Raw genomic sequence first — 21728 nt, forward strand, 5'->3', positions numbered from 1 at the left:
TCTTTAATAAGTCATTCATTTCCCTTTAATATAACTTCTTTTTTATTTTTTATCTTTCTAACTTTTTAGATTGAAAACTTAGTTTATTAAATGTTAAATTCTCTCTTTTCTAATGTTAACACTATTGCAATAACCCCTCGAAATATTGTTTTGACTGTATTGCACAAGTTTCCATATATATTTTCCTGATTATTCAATACTAAGTATTTTTTCCTGTGTTATGATTTCTTCTTTGACCTATGTACTATTAAGAAGTATATTTTTAAATTTCCAAAATATGGATTTAGTAGGGAATTATTTTTTCATATTTTTCATATTGATTTCAATTATAACTGCATTGCAGACAGAGAATATGATCTGTATGATACTAATTTTTGAGGTTTATTGGGAATTGCAAGTAATCTAGCAAATGGCCAACTTTCATAAATGTTCCAAATAGGCTATAAAATTTTGTGCTCATTCATTATTGGCTACAGGACTGTCTATATACATATACCTTTGATCAAAGTTATGAATTGATTTAAAATTCTCTATCTATAGAAATTTTTGTTTCCTTGAACTAGAAATTATTGAGAGTAGTGTGTCAAAATCTCCCATTTTGATAGTGGACATAACAACTTTACTTGTAATTCTGATGCTTAAAATATTTCATATTGCTTTCAAAAAGTTTAGAATTAGTATAATTTACTGGTGAATTGGATCTTTCTTATTATATAATAATATTCTTTACTTATAAAAATCTCTTTTTTTCTTTAAAGTTTATTTTATACCACATTAATAGCTATATTACTTTTCCTTTGACTAGAAGTTGCCTGGAATGTCTTTTCCAGTCTTTAAATTTCAAACTGTCTTGTGATTTTATGCTTAAAGTATGGCTATTCTAAACAGCATATCAAAGTTTGCTTTAATTTAAAGACATAATTGGTAATTAACAGACATTTACATTTTTTAAAAGACATTTAATTATTATATGGTTACTGATATATTTGAGTTTATTTCTATAAAATTATTTTGTGCTATTTGGCCTGCTTTTTAAAATGTCTTTTGCTCTTGTTTCTTTACATTTTTTCCTTTGGTTGAAGGATTTTGGTTTTTTAAAATTTCACTTATTCCCTCCATTGACCTAAAAGTTGTTCACTCTATTTCTATTCGTTTAATGGTTGCTATTAAATTTTCACAAGCATAATTACCTTGAACCCTAAAGTTTAGCAGTATTTCAAATTTCTGACTGAACAATACAAGTTTAGAAATACTTTAATATTTCCCACTCCACTCCACCTCCACCAAAATTATTGTATATGGTCATGCAGGAGCCATATAGCACAACTCTATGAAATGCCAAATTATGTATTATAATTATTTTATAGAGTTGGTGTTTATTTAGGTACATTATACAGTTAGCTATTTTTAATTCACTATTTCATTTTATAAACTTATATTTCCCTTCTATGTTCATTTTCCTTCTTTCAATTACTATACTTTGGAAATTCCTTCAGTCAGGGTCTGTTGCTAACTTCAAAAGGTTTTATCTAAAAATGCTTTTATATTGCCCTTGGCTTTGAATGATAAAGTAGCTACATATACCTCGAGAATATCAATTCCATTAGCTTTTTGGCTCTTAAATCTGGTGCCAGTTTAATTTGCAGGCAGTATGTCTTTTCTTTCTTGCAGTTTTTAAAATCCCATTCTTAGCATTCTAAATTTTCCCTACAATGTATCTAGATGTGGATTTTTAAAAATCTTGTTTGGGATTCCCTGTATATCCTGAATCTCAGCATTTAATTTTCTCATTAGGTCTATGAATTTCTCCACCACCATCTCTTTTCATTCTCTGTTCTCCTCATCTAGGACTCTTATTTAATATATTGCGGATGCTTTTATTCCATCTTCCGTATCTCTTAACTCTCATATTTTTCATCTTTGTTTATATATGCTCCTTTCTAGAAATATTTTACCAAAAAAATTTTTTAGCAATACCCTAGAAATAGGGTATAGCTCTGTCACCCAGGCAGCTGGATTGCTCCCTGTAGCCGCGAATTCTTGGGCTCAAGTGATTCTTCTTCCTCAGCCTCCTGAGTAGTTGGGACTAAAGGTGTGTGCCACCATGCCTGGCTGATTTTTTTATTTTTATAAAGACAGGATCTCACTGTTGCCTGGGCTGGTCATGAACTCCTGGGTTCCCAAAGTGCTGGGTGTGAGCCATTGTTCCCAGACTAATCTATTCTTTAAGTCACACACTGACTTTTTTTTTTTTCCAAAATATTAAGGGAGTACAAATGTTTTTGTTGCATGAGTAGCTTTTATAATGCTTAAGTCAGAGCTATTCGTGTGTCCATCACCCAAATAGTGTTCATTGTACCTGTTAGACAGGTTTTTACCCCTCCCCTCCTCCTCTCTTCTTGATTTCCAATGACTTTTAACTCTCTCTGTGCTCATGTATGCCCATCAATTTGTTCCAAATTATTAGACAGTACATGTGCTGTTTGTTTTTTCATTCCTAAGATAATTCACTTAAGATAATGGTATCCAGTTCCACCAAATTGCTGCAAAAGACATTAATTCATTCCTTTTTAATGGCTGAGTAATACTCCATGGTATATATATACCACATTTTATTAATCCACTCATAAGTGGATGGGCACTTAGGTTGATTCCATATCTTTGCAATTGTGAATTGTGCTGCAATAAACATATGAGTACGGGTGTCTACCTGGTAGATACCTAGTAGTGGGATTGCTGGATAAAGAAATCTCCATACTATTTTCCACAGGGGTTGTACTAATCTGCAGTCCAACCAACAGTGTATAAGCATTCCTTTCACTTTGCATCCACATCAGCATCTATTGTTTTTAGATTTTTTATTAATGGCCATTCTGACAGGGGTAAGGCGATATCTCATTTGGTTTTAATTTGCATTTCCCTGATCATTAGTGATGTTGAGCATTTTTTCATATGTTTGTTAGCCATTTGTCTATCTTCTTTTGAAGAAAATCTCTTCATGTCTTTTGCCAACTTTTTACTGGTTTTTCTTTTCTTGCTGATTTGTTTGAGATCTTTGTAGATCCTGGATATTACCCCTTTATTGAATGTATAGATTATGACTATTTTCCCCCATTCTCTAGAATGTCTATTTACTCTCTTGATTATTTCCTTTGCTGTGAACAAGCACTTTAATTTAATCAAGTCCCATTTATTTATTTTTGTTGTCGCTGAATTTGCCTTTGGGGTCTTAGTCATAAATTCTTTGCCTAGGCTGATGTCTAAAAGAATTTTTCCTACATTTTCTTCTAGAATTTTTGTGGTTTCATGCCTTACATTTAAATATTTTATCCATCTTGAATTCATTTTTGTAAATGGAGAGAGACGGGGTCCTGTTTCATTCTTCTGCATGTGGCTCAAATTTTCCCAGCACCATTTATTGAATAGGGTTTCCTTATCCCAGTGTATGTTGTCTGCTTTGTCAAAGATCATTTGGTTGTAGGTAGATGGTTTTATATCTGGGTTCTCTGTTCTATTTCATTGGTCTATGTCTCTATTTGTGTACTAATACCATGCTCTTTTGGTTACTATAGCTTTGTAGAATAATTTGAAGGCTGCTAATGTGATGCCTCCAGATTTGTTCTTTTTTTTTTTTTTTTTTTTTTTTTTTTTGAGACAGAGTCTCATTCTGTCCTCAGAGCTAGAGTGCCATAGCATCAGCCTAGCTCACAGCAACCTCAAACTCCTGGGCTCAAGCGCGGATTTTTTCTTGTTGCTTATGATTTCTTTGGGTATCTGTGCTCTTTTTTGGTTCCAAATGAAATGTAGAATTATTTTTTCTAGATCTGTGAAATACGACATTGGTATTTTGATGAGGATTACATTGAATCTGTAAATCATTTTGGGCAGTATGGACATTTTAACGATGTTGATTCTACCAATTAATGAGCACATATATTTTTCCATTTGTTTTTGTCATCAACAATTTCTTTCCTCAGTGTTTCATAGTTCTCCTTGCAGAGATCTTTCACCTCCTTGGTTAACTATATTCCTAACTATTTTGTTTTCTTAGTAGCTATTATGAATGGCTTTGAGTCTTTGATTTGACTCTCGGCTTGATTGTTATTAGTATACAGAAATGCTACTGATATGTGTACATTGATTTTCTAACCTGAGACTTTGCTGAATTTATTTATCAATTCTAAGAGTCTTTTGGTGGAGTCTTTGGGATCTTCTAGATACAAGATCAAATTGTCAGAGAAAAGCAATAGTTTGACATCCTCTTTCCAGATTTGGATACCCATTATTTCTTTCTCTTGCCTGATTGCTCTGGCTACAACTTCCAGTACTATGTTAAATAGAAGGGATGACAGTGGGCACCCTTGTCTTATACCACTTCTTAGGAGGAATGCTTTCAACTTTTTCCCATTCAGTGTGACGTTGGCTATGGGTCTGTCATATATGGCTTTTATAATTACAAGATGTGTTCTTTCTATGTCTAGTTTGTTGAGGTTTTTTTTGTCATGAAGTGGTGCTGGATTTTGTCAAATTGTTTTTCTGCATCTATTGAGATGATCATATTTTTTTTTTGCTTCTGTTTATGTAGTGAATCATATTTATTGATTTATGTATGTTGAACCACCCTTGCATCCTGGGACGAAGTCCACTTGGTCATAGTGAATTATTTTTTTGATGTTCTATTGGATTCTGCTAATATTTTGTTGAGGATTTTTGCATCTATATTCATAAGGGATATTGGTCTGTAGTTTTCTTTTTTTGTTGTGTCCTTTTCTGGCTTTGGTATCAAGGTGATACTGGCTTCATAGAATGAGTTAGGGAGGATTCCCTCCTTCTTGGTGTTATGGAATAATTTTGGTAGAATGGGTATCAGCTTTTCCTTGTAGGTCTGGTAGAATTTGGCTGTGAATCCATCTGATCCAGGGCTGTTTGTTGTTGGGAGGTCTTTTTATTACTGATTCAATCTTGCTACTTGTTATTGGTCTGTTCAGGAGTTCTATTTCTTCCTGATTGAGTCTTGGATGTTGTGTATTTCCGGGAATTTGTCTATTTTCTCTACATTTTCTAGTTTATTTGTGTAGTATTCACAGATGATATTTTGTATTCCTACGGTATCAGTTGTAATACCTTCTTTTTCATTTCTGATTGAGCTTATTTGGGCCTTTTCTTCTCTATTCCTGATCAATCTAGCAAGACGACTATGGATTTTGTTTATCTTTTCAAAGAATCAACTTTTTGCTTCAATGATCATTTGTAGTTTTTTCTTTTTTTTTTTTCCTGATTAATTTCATTTAGTTCTGCTTGGACCTCTCTTATTTCTTTTGTTCTGCTGGCTTTGGGTTTGGTTTGCTCTTCCTTTTCTAGTCCCTTGAGATGTGACATTAGGTTGTTAATCTGTGATCTTCCTGTCACTTTGATATAGGCATTTAAGGTTATGAATTTTCCCCTTAGTACTGCTTTTGCTGAATCCTGAAGGTTTTGATAGCTTGTGCCCCCTTTGTTGTTCAATTCAAGGTATCTTTTGATTTCCTTCTTAATTTCATCATTGACCCAAGAATCACTCCACAGAAGGTTGTTTAATTTCCATGACTTTGTGTAGATATGAGTGTTTCTCTTGGAATTGATTTCTAGTTTTATTCCACTTTAGTGTGAGAAGATACATGGTATAATTTTGATTTTTTTTAATTTGTTGAGATATGCTTTGTGGCCTAAGATATGTTCAATCTTAGAGAATGTCCCATGTGCTGATGAGAAGAATGTATATTCAGTAATTTGGGGGGTAGAATGTTCTGTAAATGTCTGTTAGGTCCATTTGTTCTAGAGTCTTATTTAAGTCCAGTGTTTCTTTCTTTATTTTCTGCTTTGATGATCTGTCCAGCTCTGTCATTATGGTGTTGAAGTCTCCAGCAATTATGATGGTACTATTTATCTTCTTGCTTAGATCTCATAGACTTTGCTTTATGAATCTGGGAGCTCCTGTGTTAGGTGCATATATATTTAGGATTCATGTTGAATTGCTCCCTTTACCATTATATGAACAGCTTTGTCTTTCTTTACCATTGTTGACTTAAAGTCAATTTTATCTGTTATGAGAATGACTACACCTATTCTCTTTTGGTTTCTGTTTGCATGGAATATTTTTCTCCACCCCTTCACCTTGAGTCTGTTTCAGTCATTGTAGTTTAGATGTTTCCTGGAAACAACAGATACATGGGTTGTGTTTTTTCATCCATTCAGCCAACTCATAGCTTTTGAGTGGAGCATTCAGACCATTAAAGTTGAGTGATTGTATTGCTATGTGGGTTGATGTTCTGTTCATCATTTTGGATAGGACCTTATTGTTTTGTTTTCCCTCTTGTGCTATCATTTTATATGAGTTGTGAGCTTTAGCTTTTAGGTGATTTTACACTGGTGTGTATCTATTGTACTGATCCACGTATAATGCAGTTCTGAGTATCTCCTGCAGGGCAAGTCTGGTCATGACAAATTCCCTCTTTGATTGCTTGTCTGGAAAAATCTTTTTTCTCCATCAATTAAGAAACTTAGCTTTGCAGGATACAAAATTCTAGGCCAGCAGTTGTTCTGTTTAGGAAGACTAAAGATCGGGTACCAATCCCTTCTGGATTGGAAGGTCTCTGCTGAGAAATCTGCAGTCATCCTCATGGGATTTCCTTTCTAGGTTAGTTGTTGCTTTCATTTTGCTGTTTATAGAATTTTCTCCTTCATTTTTGACTTTGGCCAGGTTGATTACTATGTGTCTTGGAGATGGCCTATTTGCTATGAAACTCCCTGGTGTTCAATGACCATCTTGTATCTAGATGTCAGAATCTCTGGCGATATCAGGGAAATTTTCCTCAATAATTCCCTTGAATAGACTGTCCATGCTTTTTGCTCCTGTCAGGAGTACCTATAATTCATATTAGTTTGCTTTGCCTAGTCTCATATTTCTCTAAGAGATTGTTCAGTCTTCTTTATTCTCTTTAATGCATCTTTGAATGAATGGGTTAGTTTGAGAGCCTTGTCTTCAAGCACTGAGATTCTTCTTTCTGCTTGGTTTAGTCTGTTGTTGAAGCTTTCTGCTGTGTTTTGAAATTTCCTAAATTACTCTTTCATTTCTTTACGTTTTATTATATCCTTTCTTATGCTGTCTAGCTCTTTAATGAGTTTTTCATCTTTTTCATTACTATCCTGAAATTTTTTTTGGCTTCTTTTTGTTGGTTATCAACTTTCTCATCAATTCTACTCAACTTATTTGCCATCCATATTCTAAATTCTATTTGTCATTTTGGCAATTTCCTTTTGGTTGAAGTCCACTACTGTAGCTCCATTGTGATCCCTTAAGGGTGTTGAAGCATTTTGTTTTTTCATGTTGCCAGGGTTCTATTGCTGTTTTCTTCTCATCTGAATCCTCTTTCTCTCATCTCAGGACTAATAGGTTTTCAGGGCAACTGTTCTCCTTTGCTGGGAATTCTCCTACTTAGTGGGAAGAAGGGGAGGTCCCCACATGGCTCACTGAGGACCTGCAGTGCAGCTGTTCTGTTTTGTCCTGTTCCCTGTGATTGTCACAGTTCAATCCAGTGCTGAATGAACTTTATATGGGGTGGTGGCTTGTTCCCCAGATGGTTGTTGGAAGTTTGAGTTGAGGGCTGGGTGAGATCCTCTCCATGGAGGCTGGCACTGTGCAGGATTGTTCCACCCAGGGTCTCCCCACAGAGGTGACAATGGCAGCTGGACAAGGTTATCTAGGCATTACTCATGGGTGTCTGGGCTGTGGGTGTTTGCTTGAACCAGGTCCAGGTGTAAGGGCAGCTCAAATCTTGGGGGAGTCCCTACTGGAGTGTTGGAACTCGGGGTTCTTCCACAGGCCCACCAGCAGTGGTGGAGACTTGGGGGTCAGTTCATGGGCCCAGTGGAAGCTCTGGAGCCACCTGGGTGGAGTTTCAGGCCAGTCAAAGCTTCAGAGCTGGAACTAGGGACTGCAGAGGCAGAGCCACACAGGCAAGGACCTGTCCCAGTGGCATGGAGACTGTGGATGCTGAGCTGCATGGGCAGGGGTCAGTTCCAGTGGCCCAGGGACCATGGAGGCTGGTTGTGCCAACAGATGATCAGGGTTTTCTCCCCACAGAGGTCCCACTGAGGCAGTCTCACAAGGCTCCCCAGGTCATGCCTGTGGCACCTGAGGTGCCACCTATGCTCCAATCCTGCAATGAGGGGAGGGGCACTTGGCTCCCAGTAACACACCATGGGGGAGGTCTGCTGTGCCCTATCCCACCCTGGCATGGTGGGATCAATGTGAAGGCTGCTGATGCAAAACCGAGTCCTGTGCAGACCTGGTGCCCTGCACCTGAGAGCTGCTATGCCTGCTCTCCAATGCAACGTCTCTGCGCAGACTCTAAGCAGCTCCCCAATCAGTCCAGAGGTCTGCAGTGGTGAAGACAGCCCCCTCACAGCTAGGGCCGCAGTGCCTGTGGAGTGAGCATAGAGCCCCAGGGATCTATCCTCACCTGTGTATGCCTCCCTACAAATCTCTTTGATCTCACCAAATGAATCGTCCTGTCACCTTCTCCTTCACTCTGAATGTCCCCTGTCACACCTCCAGAGTTTTACAGTGTTCTTTACAAGAAGAGACATCTGTAGATAGGCATCTGGCTGCAACTTTCAATCCTCTCCTTGAGAGTAGCACACACGGTCTGTTTCTAGTCTGCCATCTTCCCACAAGTCACACTGTCTTTTTAATTTTAGGATTAAGTTTTTTTATTTCTGGAAGTTCTTCTATTCCCTTCTTTTTGAAATGTGCCTATTTTTGATAGTCTGGTTTTTATCAAATGTTTTAAATTCTCTTTCAAAAGATTTTTAATCTTTAAATAGTTATTCAGGATAATTACCTTTAATAATTATAAATTGCAAAGGTAGTGGAGAGAAGTCACATGTACCCTTCACCCTGTTCCCCCAATAGGTACATCTTATGTAACTATACTTCAATATAAAAACAAGGAAACTGCCATTTGTGCAATGTATGTATATACTTCCATGCCATCTTATCACATGTATGTATCCATGCAATGACCACAGCAATCAAGACAAAGGGCAATCCATCACCACAAAGATCTCCCTCACAATACTTCTTTTTAGTCCGTCACTCTTCTCCACTGCACTGTCTTTAAACTCTGTCAACCACTAATCTATTTTCCATTTCTATAATTTTGTCATCTCTTCAATATTATATAAATAGAATCACATAGTATGTGATCTTTAAGATTATATTTTTTTTCACTCCACATAAAGCCAATGAATATAATTGGGTCATATTTTTTAATCTACTTTGTCATTTCTGTCTTTTAATTGATATCTAGACCATTTACATTTAATGTAAATATTGATTATTTAGGGTTTCAATATGTTATTTTTTCTTTTATGTTTGTTTCCTTTGTTTTATATTGTGTGTGTGCATGTTTCCTGCTTTGCTGTGGGTTGATTGAGCATTTTTTTAGAATTCCAATTTAGTTTATTGTATGTAAAGTTTTGGGGTATATCTATCCATTTATATATATATACATATATGGTTATTTATTACATTTACATAACACATAACTTATCATGGTCTACTGGTGTCAACATATTATCAGTTTGACAAAGGGTAGAGATTCAAATGGAGGTAAGGTTTCACTTCAAATTGAATCCTTACCTCCGTTTGAATCTCTTTACCCTTCCCCATTTATAATTGCCTTAAATATTTCCTCTACATCATTGAAAACCACATAATACACTGTTATACTTTTTGCTTAAACCATCCACACATAACTTAGAAAATTCAAGAAGGAATGTCTATTGTACTTGGTCGTTTTTGCCCATTTGTTTTCTTTCCTTCCTTGCTGATGTTCCAAGATTCCCCTTTATGATTTCCTTTATGTTTCAGGAACTTTCTTTAGTCAGGCTTTTAGAGTAGGTCTTCTGGCAACAAATTTTCTTAAGTTTTCCTTTATCCAGAATGTGTTTACTTCCCCTTCATACTTAAAGGGTAATTTTGCCAGATATATGGCTGACAGTTCTTTGAGAAATTGAAAAATGGTGGACCACTTCCTTCTGGCTTCCCGGGTCTCTGATGAAACTCTCATATCATTCAACTTGTTTTTGTCCTATAGTTAAGATGTCCTCTCTCCTTCACTGGTTTTAAGAATCTTTGCCTTCAGTTTTCAGTTTACTTATGATGTGTCTTGGTGTAAATTTCTTTAGGTTTATCCTGTCCTGAACTAGGGCTCCACTCAGTTTATTGAATCTGTAGGTTAAAGCTTTTTACCAAATTTGGAAGTGTTCAGCCACTATTTTAGACCCGCTCTTTTTCTTCTCTTTCTGAGACTTTGATGACACAAATGCTAAATGTTTTGATATGGTCCCAAAAGTCCAAGAGGTCCTATTCATTTGATTTTATCATATTTTCTCTCTGGTAATCAGATTAGGTACTATCTATTGTTCTATCTTTAAATTCACTGCTTCTTTCCTCTGTCTTCTTCATTTTGCTATTGAGCCATCATTTAATCTTTAATCTGGTTATGGTATTGTTTAAGATTTTCTATTTGGTTCTTCTTTATATCTTTTATATCTTTGCTGAGACTTTCTATTTTCCATTTGTTTCAAGCATGTTTGTAATATCTCATTAAAGTATTTTCATGATGCCATTTTAAAATCCTGATCAGATAAATCTGACTTCGGTGTCATCTGGGTGTGTTTGTTGATTATCTTTTCTCATTCAAGTTCAGATTTTCCTAGTTCTTGGTGTGTTAAGAGATTTGTATTATACCCTAGAAATTTTGGGTATTACAACACTCTGGATCTTACTTAAATCTTCTGTTTTAGCAGGCTTCTTCTGACACTGTTCTGGTCGAAGGAAAATAGGACATAATCTAATTACTACCAGGCGGGGGTGAAGGTCCATGTTCCCCACTCAGCCTTCTTTACATCAGTGTGTAGCGTGCCTTGTGTTATCTGGGCAGTGGTGAAATTTCAGGCTCTTCAAAAGGCCTGATGTCCATTGACATCACTCTGGCTCTGGACAGGAAGGAGCACCTTGTTACTGATTCCCAGGTAGCCTCCAAAAATGCTACAGGCAAGAAGGGGAGGCCTCCTAACCACTGGATCATGGCCCCACCTCTGATGAACAGGACGTTTGTCTCATTACCACTGGGTAGGTAGGTTCAGAATCACCATAGAGCCTTTTTATTGTTGGCAGGGAAGAAAGTCTTGCCTTCCAACTCAGGCTTCTCTGCTCACCCCAAGGGCAGGACACCATGTTACATGATGACAAGTGTGGAAGTTGAAGTTTACCTCTTGGCCTTTTACGACAAGGTAGTGGTAGGGTAGTGTTCTGTTTTTTTTTCTGTGGTGTATGGTTGAGGTACCATAGCTATGGTCAAAAACTTTTCTGTCTTGCTGCGTTGCCTCTTTCCTCATCCTTTTGATAGAGCAAGCTTTTGGGAGAGTTTTGTTTTCAGCTGGTGTTTTCAGAGTTACATGCTTCTCAAACACCTAGTCTGTTATACATAAAGGGGAAAAAAAAAACTGCTGCGTCATTCTTTGAGTCCCAAATTCCTAACTAGTCTGCTGCCTTCTCTCCACTTTCCAGATTTTTCCTAACATGTATACAACATATAATGCACAAATTTTTTAGCTATAAGAAATATGAAGTAGTCTATTCTCTTTTAAAGATGTCTTCCTTTTTTATAGATGGAAATTCATAATTTTAATATAGTCCATTTTAACTTTTTTTAATCTTTATGTTCCCAAGAGACTTTGCCTGTTTGCTATACTTTCTTGCTTTTTTTTTTTTTTTTTTTTTTTTTTGAGACAGGGTTCTCACTCTGTTGCCCAGGCTAGAGTGCAGTGGCGTCACCAGCTCACTGTAACCCCTCACTCCTGGGCTCAAGTGATCCTTCTGCCCCAGCCTCCCAAGTAGCTGGAACTACAGGTGCGCATCACCATGCCTGGAAATTTTTTTCTTGTTTGTAGAGATGGGGTCTTGTTATTTTGCCTGGGCTGGTCTAGAATCCATTAATTCATTAGTTCAGTAAAAATTCTAAGTCTTGATAGATTTCAGTGATTTCCAAAATCATCAAGAAGTGAAAATACATACAGGTTCTGAGCACTTGAAACATTTTCTCCAACACACTCAAAACCACAAAAAGCTTTAAGGGCTATAAGTTTAGATGGATTATATATCAAGACTAATTCTACTATACTTTGTTTATAACTCAGATCAAAATTGAGCAAGTAATCTTGCTATGTAAGAAGGCTGACTAATGAATTAAAGTGGAATGTAATGATTATTAATGAAACATGAAACAAAGAATTGCCAGATAATTGATCAAATTCTTCATTTGCCTTTATCTATAATTTGCAACACAGAGGACTTCAAAGACAACAATTGTACCTGCTACAAAGAATTACTGTCAGGCCTACACTGACACTTCTCCCCTGTTCAGTAACTTCAGGGAATAAAAAGAATCACTCATTCCTTCAATACCCAATTAGAGTATTATAGGAAGGTACTTTACATGTTATCTTTTCCTAAAAGAAGTTATATTCTCTAAAATATAACAGTATTTGTATTTTCTACAGAGGAATATGGTATACTTGGAATATTATATGTTCACTTTTAAAAAGATGAAGTAACTAAGGTAAGCAGAAACTTGGATGATATACAGTAGAAAGCATTTTCGAGTAAAAAAGTACACACAAATTTCTCTTAGAAAATGAATGATATTATACTAAATGGGTTTAGAATTCTCTAGTTTAGCTTGGATGTAATCCTGAATGAGTACTATATCTTAATTTCTCTGCCTGTGAAAAAGTCTTTTCTATTTATAAAAATATGCCATATCACCAATAGCTAGAGACTTTTAGAGGGAATTTTATTTACAGAAAATTCAAAGCATTAACAAAATGTCGTGAACACAATTTTGTTGCTAATAATTAACAGATTCAAGAATGGATTAATATAGAATGTCACTTGGTATATAATACAAATTAAAATATAATTTTCATGCTAGCTTTTCCCATTAGTTTTTATCCCAATTTTTCACAAATCTAGAAATAAGGCAGTACATATGAAACAAATTGCTAAACATTTTAAAATTATGCCTTCTCCATGAGATATTACTTCAATTTGAAAACTATCTTCAAATTAAATGACCTTTCCACTATAATTCTTAAAATATAAAGTACCAAATAGAACTCAAAATGCATAAAAGATACTGTTATAAATTTAGAAAGAAATATATTACATTAGCAATATCATAAATTAACAAAAAATTTTCCAAACATTATTGCATAAGGTAAGGTACATTAAATGTCTTAGTCTAGAATATTATTCACTCACATTCTTGTCCATATAATTTAAAACACCAAAGCACTGACTAAGAAATGACTATCTAAACATGAATAACAGATGGCAATGTGTATCATTTAAGGATAAAAGGAAGATGGACTATGTGCTTTAATTTGCAAATGATGTTCTTTATCCAAATAGTGCTGTGTTTCCATTATCCTTGAATGACAAGATCCTTTGCTATGTGAAAAAGAGATCATAATTTTACTGATGGAAAGCTTCTAATCTTATTTGAGTTGGATCTTCTGGATGTCTCAAGGCAATTCCATTACGCAGCAGCAGCTCAATGTAAGGTGGCCAAAAGGAATCACTAATTTTGACATATGGATCATGTGGAACATCAAATAATCTATTTATAAGAATCTAGGAGAAAATATCATTCAAAATATACTTTACTTGGGAAAAAATCAATACAGCTACAATAAAACAATAAAGTTTTCCACCAAAGAATGCTGACCTCTTTTCTCCTTCAACAACTGTCATAATTTTTATGTACTAATTTAAATTGTTTCTTTTTTAAAAGACTACAGATATTACTAAATGGAAAAAGCTTTAAAACATATCTCTACTCTTAACATTTCCTAAAAACTGGTTAGAAAGAATTTACAATTCTCCTACTCCTTTTAGGGTTAATAATTTCTTTAGGATAAAAACAAGACTCTTAAAAAATTAATATTCAACAAAATACACAAAGTTGAAAAGAAAGTTAGGAAGTGTGTCTTAATATTTGAAAGGAAAATAAATCACCAGTCCCATTTCCCCCACAAAACACCTATTCTTCTGATAAATCTTCAAAACAGTAAATTTTATCATCATCACTTCCTTTAACTTCATCCAGAGTATCACTGATTTCTTCATGAAGGATGTTAATGAGTTATAATCATAAATTGACAAGTTTTTTGAGTGTCTGTATTAAATTATATAGGCTAACATTTACCAGACTGCACATTCTATAGAATTGGTCTCCCTAAAGATGTTTTTAGTTGTTAAAAATGAGGGGTCTGTGGTCAAATAAGCTTGGGAAAGGTTGCTAATGCGAACTGAGAGTCAACTTTCTTTCCCAAATCCATCGACATTAGAAAAATTTTTTCAAGAAACAAATATTTCTAATTCTTGTTTTTTTGTTTGTTTGTTTTTAAGATAAGAGTGTTACTCTGTTGCCCAGGCTAGAGTGCTGTGGTGTCAGCTTAGCTCACAGCAACCTCAAACTCCTGGGCTCAAGCAAACCTCCTGCCACAGCCTACTGAGTAGCTGGGACTATAGGTGCGCACAACTACGCCCAAGTAATTTTGTCTATTTTCAGTAGAGACGGAGTCTCGTTCTTGCTCAGGCTGGTCTTGGAGTCCTGGTCTCATGCAATCCTCTGGCCTCAGCCTCCCAGAGTACTAGGATCATAGTCATAAGCCACTGTGCCTAGCCTACAATTCTTTGAATATTAGTGTTCTATAAAATACAGTGAAAAACACTAAACGTAGATCAATTATTTTGCCTCCTCAACTACCTCCCAGTGCCTTCACAAATTACAAAACTAGAACTCAGAAGGGTTAAGGGATTCCTCGGGGGCACATAATTAGTGGCAGATCATGATTAGACTCTGTATCTCTGAATTGCAAGGCCAAAACTTTAATTGAAAGATGCTATTATTACAAAGAACATGTTAAAGAAAACCCATAATTTATGCAAATATAAAGTGCTGTAGAAATGAATAAAATTAACCCATCAATCTCTAATCTGAATCATATTTTGAATAATATCAATATCTCAATTACTGAAATAAAATTTTCAACTATCATTAACTATTTCAAGGCCCACATCCTGAGGAAAAACTTTTGGTTTCATTTCTTTTTGGATGTCATGATGAAGAACTAAATATTATTTCTATTTTAGAGCAAATCCTTATTTTAATACAGTTTAAAATCTTTCTTATTTTGCATTTCTAATTTTAATTATAGTAACAAAAATTCTAGTAGATGTCTGAAATAGTTACATGCTACAAATAAATATCTATATTAAATTTTTTTTCATTGAATTGTGTTTTAATACCGGTTACTTTTATCACTGATGATAAAAGCCTAGGAGACAAACTTAGGATTCTAAATTTTGTATGGTATGTACTACGTACAGTGGTCAAAAATTACATATGTAATACCTTTCACTATTTGCCATGAGTGATAATATTTATTTAAAAAGAAAAAAGGTTAAGTGATACATGAGAAATAATAGTCTTCTTAGTTTCAGTATAAACTGAAATAGTTAAAAATATGTTAAAAGATTCTAATTACAAATTAATAAATATTTGTATTTTGCTTTTCTAAGCAATAATATTCTGTATTAAATCCTGAGGCACCAAAACTAGATAGCTGGGTAAAAACAGAGACTCTAACATCTAGTTCATTAAATTACAATGAAACGTTTTCTGAAATCATTCTTTCTTCTAACCTTACCAGTGGTTTTTAAAAGAGTACATTAATTGGTAAATACCCTGTTCTTCATACACTATTTTATTTTCCTGTCTGCCCAAATCACCATGGATTGTCATATCAATTATAAAACAGGGTAAATGTCAAACAGAAAAAGTTGGAATTACTCAGCACTTACATCACGAGAAAAGAGAATGATGTCATCTAAGAAAAATTATACACAAATTTCTACAACTTTGTGAAAAGAATCCTTAAGCTCATTTACATATTTTATATAGAGTAAAGCTGCCAATTAAAGATTCCATCAATGTAATAGCAAAGAATTTCATTATGCAAATACTAAATAACATCATAAAAATTATTTTACAGTGTTTACCTATAATAAATCTTAGCGATATGATTAAGAGTTAGACTTTAATTTCATGTTTTTATTAAAAGATCACAATAGTCTTCCCAGTACTGTAGAGAAGACAGAAACTTATTTTGTACTACTGATAAATTATTATAAATATATTTTCATAAAGATTGATGGATCCTTTAAAAATTAAAGCAGTATTTTTTTCTTTTTTAAGCCTGAGTATAATTCTTCACAAATGATTAATTAAGAGATCGCTTCAAGACAAAACTAACCACACAAAGCACTTACCTCTAACATTTCATGAAGTGTTATCAGCTGTGCAGTTGGCGCTTGAATGTTTTTCTTTGAGAGAAATGTGAATAACAACCAATTAACATTTCAATTCTGCCAATGGTAGAATACTCAACTGTGTTACAAGATTTTTAAAATTAATATTTCTTAATTGCAATGGCACAAGGTAACTAAAATCAAACACTCATAATTAGGTGATGTAAAAAAAATTTAGAAAGGAAACGACCTATTGTATTTAATTCAGATTTGTAAAAATGCAGTTGAAACAATTCTTAAGATAGTGAAAACTTTAATAATTACTGAAAGATAAAATTCAAACTATCCATAAACATATAATGGATACATTATACACATTACATATATTCATATAAAAGAAAGTCTGGGCCAGGTACAGTGGCTCATGACTATAATCCTTGCATTTGGGGAGGTCATGGAAGGAGGATTGCTTGAGGCCAGGAGTTCAAGACCAGCCTGAGCAATATAACTACAAAAAATAGAAAACTTAGCCCAGCGTGGTAGCACACGCCTATAGTCCCTCCTACTTGGGAGGCTGAGGCAGGAGGATCACTTGAGCCCAGGACTTTGAGGTTGCAGTGACCTCTCATGATGCTACTATATTTTAGCCTGGGTAATAGAGCAAGACCTTGTCTCAAAAAATTTTTTTTAAAAAGTCTAATGTTTGGCAGATCGCACCCCCACCCCCACCCCGCCACGCAATAAAGTTCCCCAAATGACATTCCTGGCTATATTTACACAGGTTCAGGACAGGAAAACAGCTTCCAAGACTTAGTCATCTTTCTACAGCTCTTGACAGTTCCTCTTGTTAACTCAATTTACTACTTCTTTTTTCCTTGGATTGACAGAAAATAAATCTTATTCTACTTCCATCCAAAAATTCTCCAATTTGAAGACAGCTGTTAGAAAGACCAAGTCCTCTGTGGCCATAGCACCCTGAACGCGCCCGATCTCGTCTGATCTGGGAAGCCAGAAAGCCCAAGTCTTCTCTTCTCTTTTCCATATTAATAATCTTTAGTTCCTTTAATTATTTTTCATATGGCCTAGATTTGAGGCCCCTCAATACCATGGATCTCTGAATGTGCTCTGATTTGTCTTTTTCCCCCATTGTCCAGTCTCCATAATGATCTAGGTGTGATTCAATTATCAAAGACAAAAAAGAACACTCATTTTCATGATTACAGATGCTGGAATTCTATTCATTAAATCTACATATCAAGTAGCTCACACCATAGGGTTGGGGAAGGGGGAGATAAACGCAAATGACAATAACAAAAGTATTTGATAAGAGCTAATTAAAGGACACCTAAATTTCATACAATGTTTCAGTCAAAGATGTTTGAGCTATCTTAACTACGAATTTGCTATCCTCACCAGATAGGAAAGGTTTTCTAGCAGAGGGAATAGAATTTTTAAGGCACAACAAAGTGAAAGGTCATTGCATACTTAATGGAGATACAATAGTATGGTTGAATGAATTCATGTAAAACTGCGGTCCCCAACCCCCAGTGCCACGGACTGGTGTTTTAGGAAGTGAGCCACAGAGATCCACCCACCCTCCTCATGTCCGTGGAAAAACTGTCTTCCATGAAACTGGTCCCTGGTACCAAAAAGGCTGGGGGCCACTGAAAACATGGAAAAAGAATGGTTGGAGATAAGGCTGAACAGAAAGATAATGGCCAGAGCATAGTGATTCTAAGGAGTTTATAGACTGCTTTCCATAGCGAGCCATGAAAGGTTTTATGCTGAAAAAGGATAAAACTATATATATATATATTTTAAGGAAATCATTCTGGTACCAGTTAAAATGCCTCTTCCAATTGCAAAAGTATTATTTATACTGTATATTGTATTAAAGAAAAACAATTAAAGTGGACATTCACAATCTTCTGTCACTCAATGAATATATATTTGCTTTTCTGGGCAAGGTTTATTCCATCATAACTACTATTCAAATAGTCAATAACTTACATTAAACCAACAGATTTTAAACATTATTCTTCTGATTTAAAAAGTTACATATGTTCATCATCGAAAATTTGGCAAATAGTGAAAAGCAAAAAAAAAAAAAAAACCTCACAATCCTAGCTCTCAGATATAAGTACTATTATATTTGTAGCATAGATTAGATTCGCACAATTTAGTCATCTGTGTTTTATCCATTTAACAATAAATTGTGAGCATTTCATTAACTCCTTTGATTATGTTAAATATATTATTTTTAAAAGCTGGTTTTTCTATCATATGGATATAATATAAAAAATATATTTAATTAATCCCATTTTATCAAACAATTAGGTTACCTCTAATTTTTTAATGCATATAATGTGATTATGGCATATTTTGGTACATGTGTATATATCTTTGAACTATAAGAAAATTTGCTTTTAAATCTACCTAAAATAATTTCAAATATGATTATCTACATGAATGTCATCTCTAAAACTTACCTTTTTCTTTTTCACATTTCCATCATCAGGCAGAGGAAAATGGTCTTCCAGAAACTCACCCAAGGTAATCAAGAGTTTCTCCTTATATTCTCTTATATTAAGCATTTTAGTTTTCAGTTCATTAAAGATTCTAATAGGTTAAAAAAATTAAGAGAAATATTTAACCCATAAAATACATATGCATATGTAAGTGGTTATTCATAAATTTGATCGAAAACTTTGTTGAAGGTTCATTTGCTCAAACCAAATAACTAGCTTTATGAAAGTAATATGCTCTATTTAACATGTAGGGAAACCAAAGTTAAATCAAGTCAAATCATTCATAAAAGATCATGTAACTACTAGTTGGCAAAAGTTAAGACAAGACTCCTGAGTCTTGGTAAATTTTACCTTCTTTTCATCTATATTTCATGTAACATAAAAAAGAAAATACTTTCTCCTATTAGAAAAACCTAGAAAACAAAATGAATACCTTGACTCAGAAAACGGCATGACCTTATTTTTCAATTCATTGTGTAGTACATTAAGAGAGTCCATTATCTGTTGCTGTTCATTCAACCACTGTTGCTCCCTTTAAACACAGAAATACAAAACAAAACAAACTATATCCAAATAAAACTTTAAATGTCAATTCAACATATATCAATCATTAATAGTAATTGTAACATAAATATACCTTTCCAAGTCTTCCTTTAACTTTTCATTCTTTAACTGAATAGTAGATAGTACCGTTTCAAGATCATGTCTCAATTTTTGGAACTAGAACAAAATAATTCAAATTAATTGCTTAGTCTTTAATACCGTAAATAGTTTTATTACAGAATGATAGTGAAATTTACATATTACTCTAGGATACTTACGTTCAGACATCAATAGTAAAAAAGCCTAGCAGAAAGGGTTTGAAAGAGTAAATACAAAGTAGGTGCCAAGTTTTTGCTAACATTTCATGCTTAAATACGAAATTATAAGGAGGGGTTTTGAGAAGTACATTTTAACTTCATACTGAAAGGCAAATTAATGGTGTGTTTTCAGTAATCAGGCAGATTAGGTATCTTTTCTAAGGAAACTACACAAACTACACTTCATTCAATATTTACTCAATCAATTATTCAATTAAAATTTATTACTCAGTTATTGACTACCAAACATTGTTGAAGGAGGCAGGGATGTAAAGATGAAAAAAACAAAGAGGAGAATCCAGACAAACAACATATAATTCCAGTGATGATAAGTGCCATGAAGAAAAAATAAGTCAAAATAAAAGTAACAGCATGAGGAGCAAGAAATGGTTGCTTTAGTTGGCAAGACATGGAAAAACCTCTCTGATCAGGTAACATTTGAATAGCAGAGAAAGACTACAAAGGGAAAACCATGTTTTTATCTAACAAAAGAATGTTCCAAGTAAAGGGAATGGTCAGTAAAAAGACCAAGAGGCCTAAGTGCTTGAGGCATTTGAGGAACAACAAAGATTACTAAGGCGAATTACAATAAACTCTGGCCTTTATCAAATGTCCTTTTGTTTCTAGAACGTATTAGCTAGTGTTCCATTCTTCTGATCTCAAGGGTTTCCATTAGGTTTTTCTAAATCTAAATCAGTGATAAGTTAAAGATGTATATTATAAACCCTAAAGCAACTAGAAAAAAAAAAAGAGAAAATAACTAATAAACCAATAGGGATAATAAAATGGGTTTATTTTTAAAAATACACAATTAGGCCACGGGCCTATAATCTCAGCACTTTGGGAGGCTAGGAGGGAGGATTGCTTGAGGCCAGGAGCCCAAGACCAGCCTGGGGAACATGGCAAGATCCTACCTCTACAAAAAATAGAAAAAAAAAAAATGTAGCTGGCCCTGGTGGCACATCCTTGTAGTCCCAGCTAGTCTCAGTTACTCAAGGAGACAGATATGAGGATCACTTGAACCTAGGAGTTGGAGGCTGCATTGAGCTATAATTGCACCACTGCATTCCAGCCTGGGTAACAGAGCAAGATCCATCACTAAAAAAAATAAAATACATAAATTTTTAAAAAAATACACGATTAATCCAAGAAAGTGGGAAAAGAGGAAAACAGGAACAGAGAAAAAGTAGGACAAATAGAAAAGATAAAGAACACATACTTCAATACAACCATATTGATATTAAATATAGTCTAACAATGGAATTAAATCAAAAATTAATCTAATTATCCTACTCTTATACCAAAGCCTAACAAAGACATCACAAGGAAAGAAAACCACAGGTCAATATCCCTCATGAACATAGATGCAAAAATCTTAATAAAATTTTGGCAAATTAAATTGAGCAATAAATAAAAAAGATTAATATACTATGGCAAAGTAGGGTTTATCCCAGGAACACAAAGTTAAATAAGCAGTAGAAATTAATTTTAAAAACCAGTCAATGTAATTCACCATATCAACAGACTAAAAAAGAAAAAAACTTAAATCATCTCAAATTCTGAAAGAACAAGTGACAAAATTCAATATTAATTCATAATTTTAACCAAAAGACTTCATAAAGTATAAGAGAAGGAAACTTCCTCAATCTGATTAATAGCATCTATGAAAAACCTACTGCTAAGTACAATTCTAGGACAGCAAAGTAAGCCAAGAAAAAGATATAAAAATCATCTAGAATGGAAAGGTAAGTAAAACTGTCTTTAATCTTAGATAACATGACTATCTATGTAGAAAATCCTACAGAATCTACAAAAAAACTATTAGGATAAGAGTCTCTCAACCTCACTGGATATAAGATCAGTACTTAAATATTAATTGTACTTGTATTTACCAGCAATAAATAATTAGAAATTGAA

General features: G+C 34.3%; 1 protein-coding gene across 2 annotated transcripts in view; it reads right to left on the reverse strand.

The window, feature by feature from the left end:
• Positions 1-12881: 12881 nt before the first annotated feature.
• CENPK (centromere protein K) overlaps positions 12882-21728 on the reverse strand; it is a 31107-nt gene continuing 22260 nt past the window's right edge. The window contains exons 6-10 of one of the 2 annotated variants that reach the window (XM_045566296.1): positions 19589-19671; positions 19385-19483; positions 18913-19042; positions 16445-16498; positions 12882-13741 (exon numbers count right to left, since the gene is read on the reverse strand). In XM_045566296.1, coding sequence (XP_045422252.1) covers positions 13583-13741; positions 16445-16498; positions 18913-19042; positions 19385-19483; positions 19589-19671 — 525 coding nt within the window. In that variant the 3' untranslated portion in view covers positions 12882-13582. Of the gene's footprint in view, positions 13742-16444; positions 16499-17453; positions 17591-18912; positions 19043-19384; positions 19484-19588; positions 19672-21728 lie in introns of those variants that run through there. The other variant, XM_045566297.1, reaches the window with a different exon arrangement.

Source organism: Lemur catta, chromosome 12 (assembly GCF_020740605.2).
Source record: "Lemur catta isolate mLemCat1 chromosome 12, mLemCat1.pri, whole genome shotgun sequence".
NCBI classification, from domain to species: Eukaryota; Metazoa; Chordata; class Mammalia; order Primates; family Lemuridae; genus Lemur; species Lemur catta.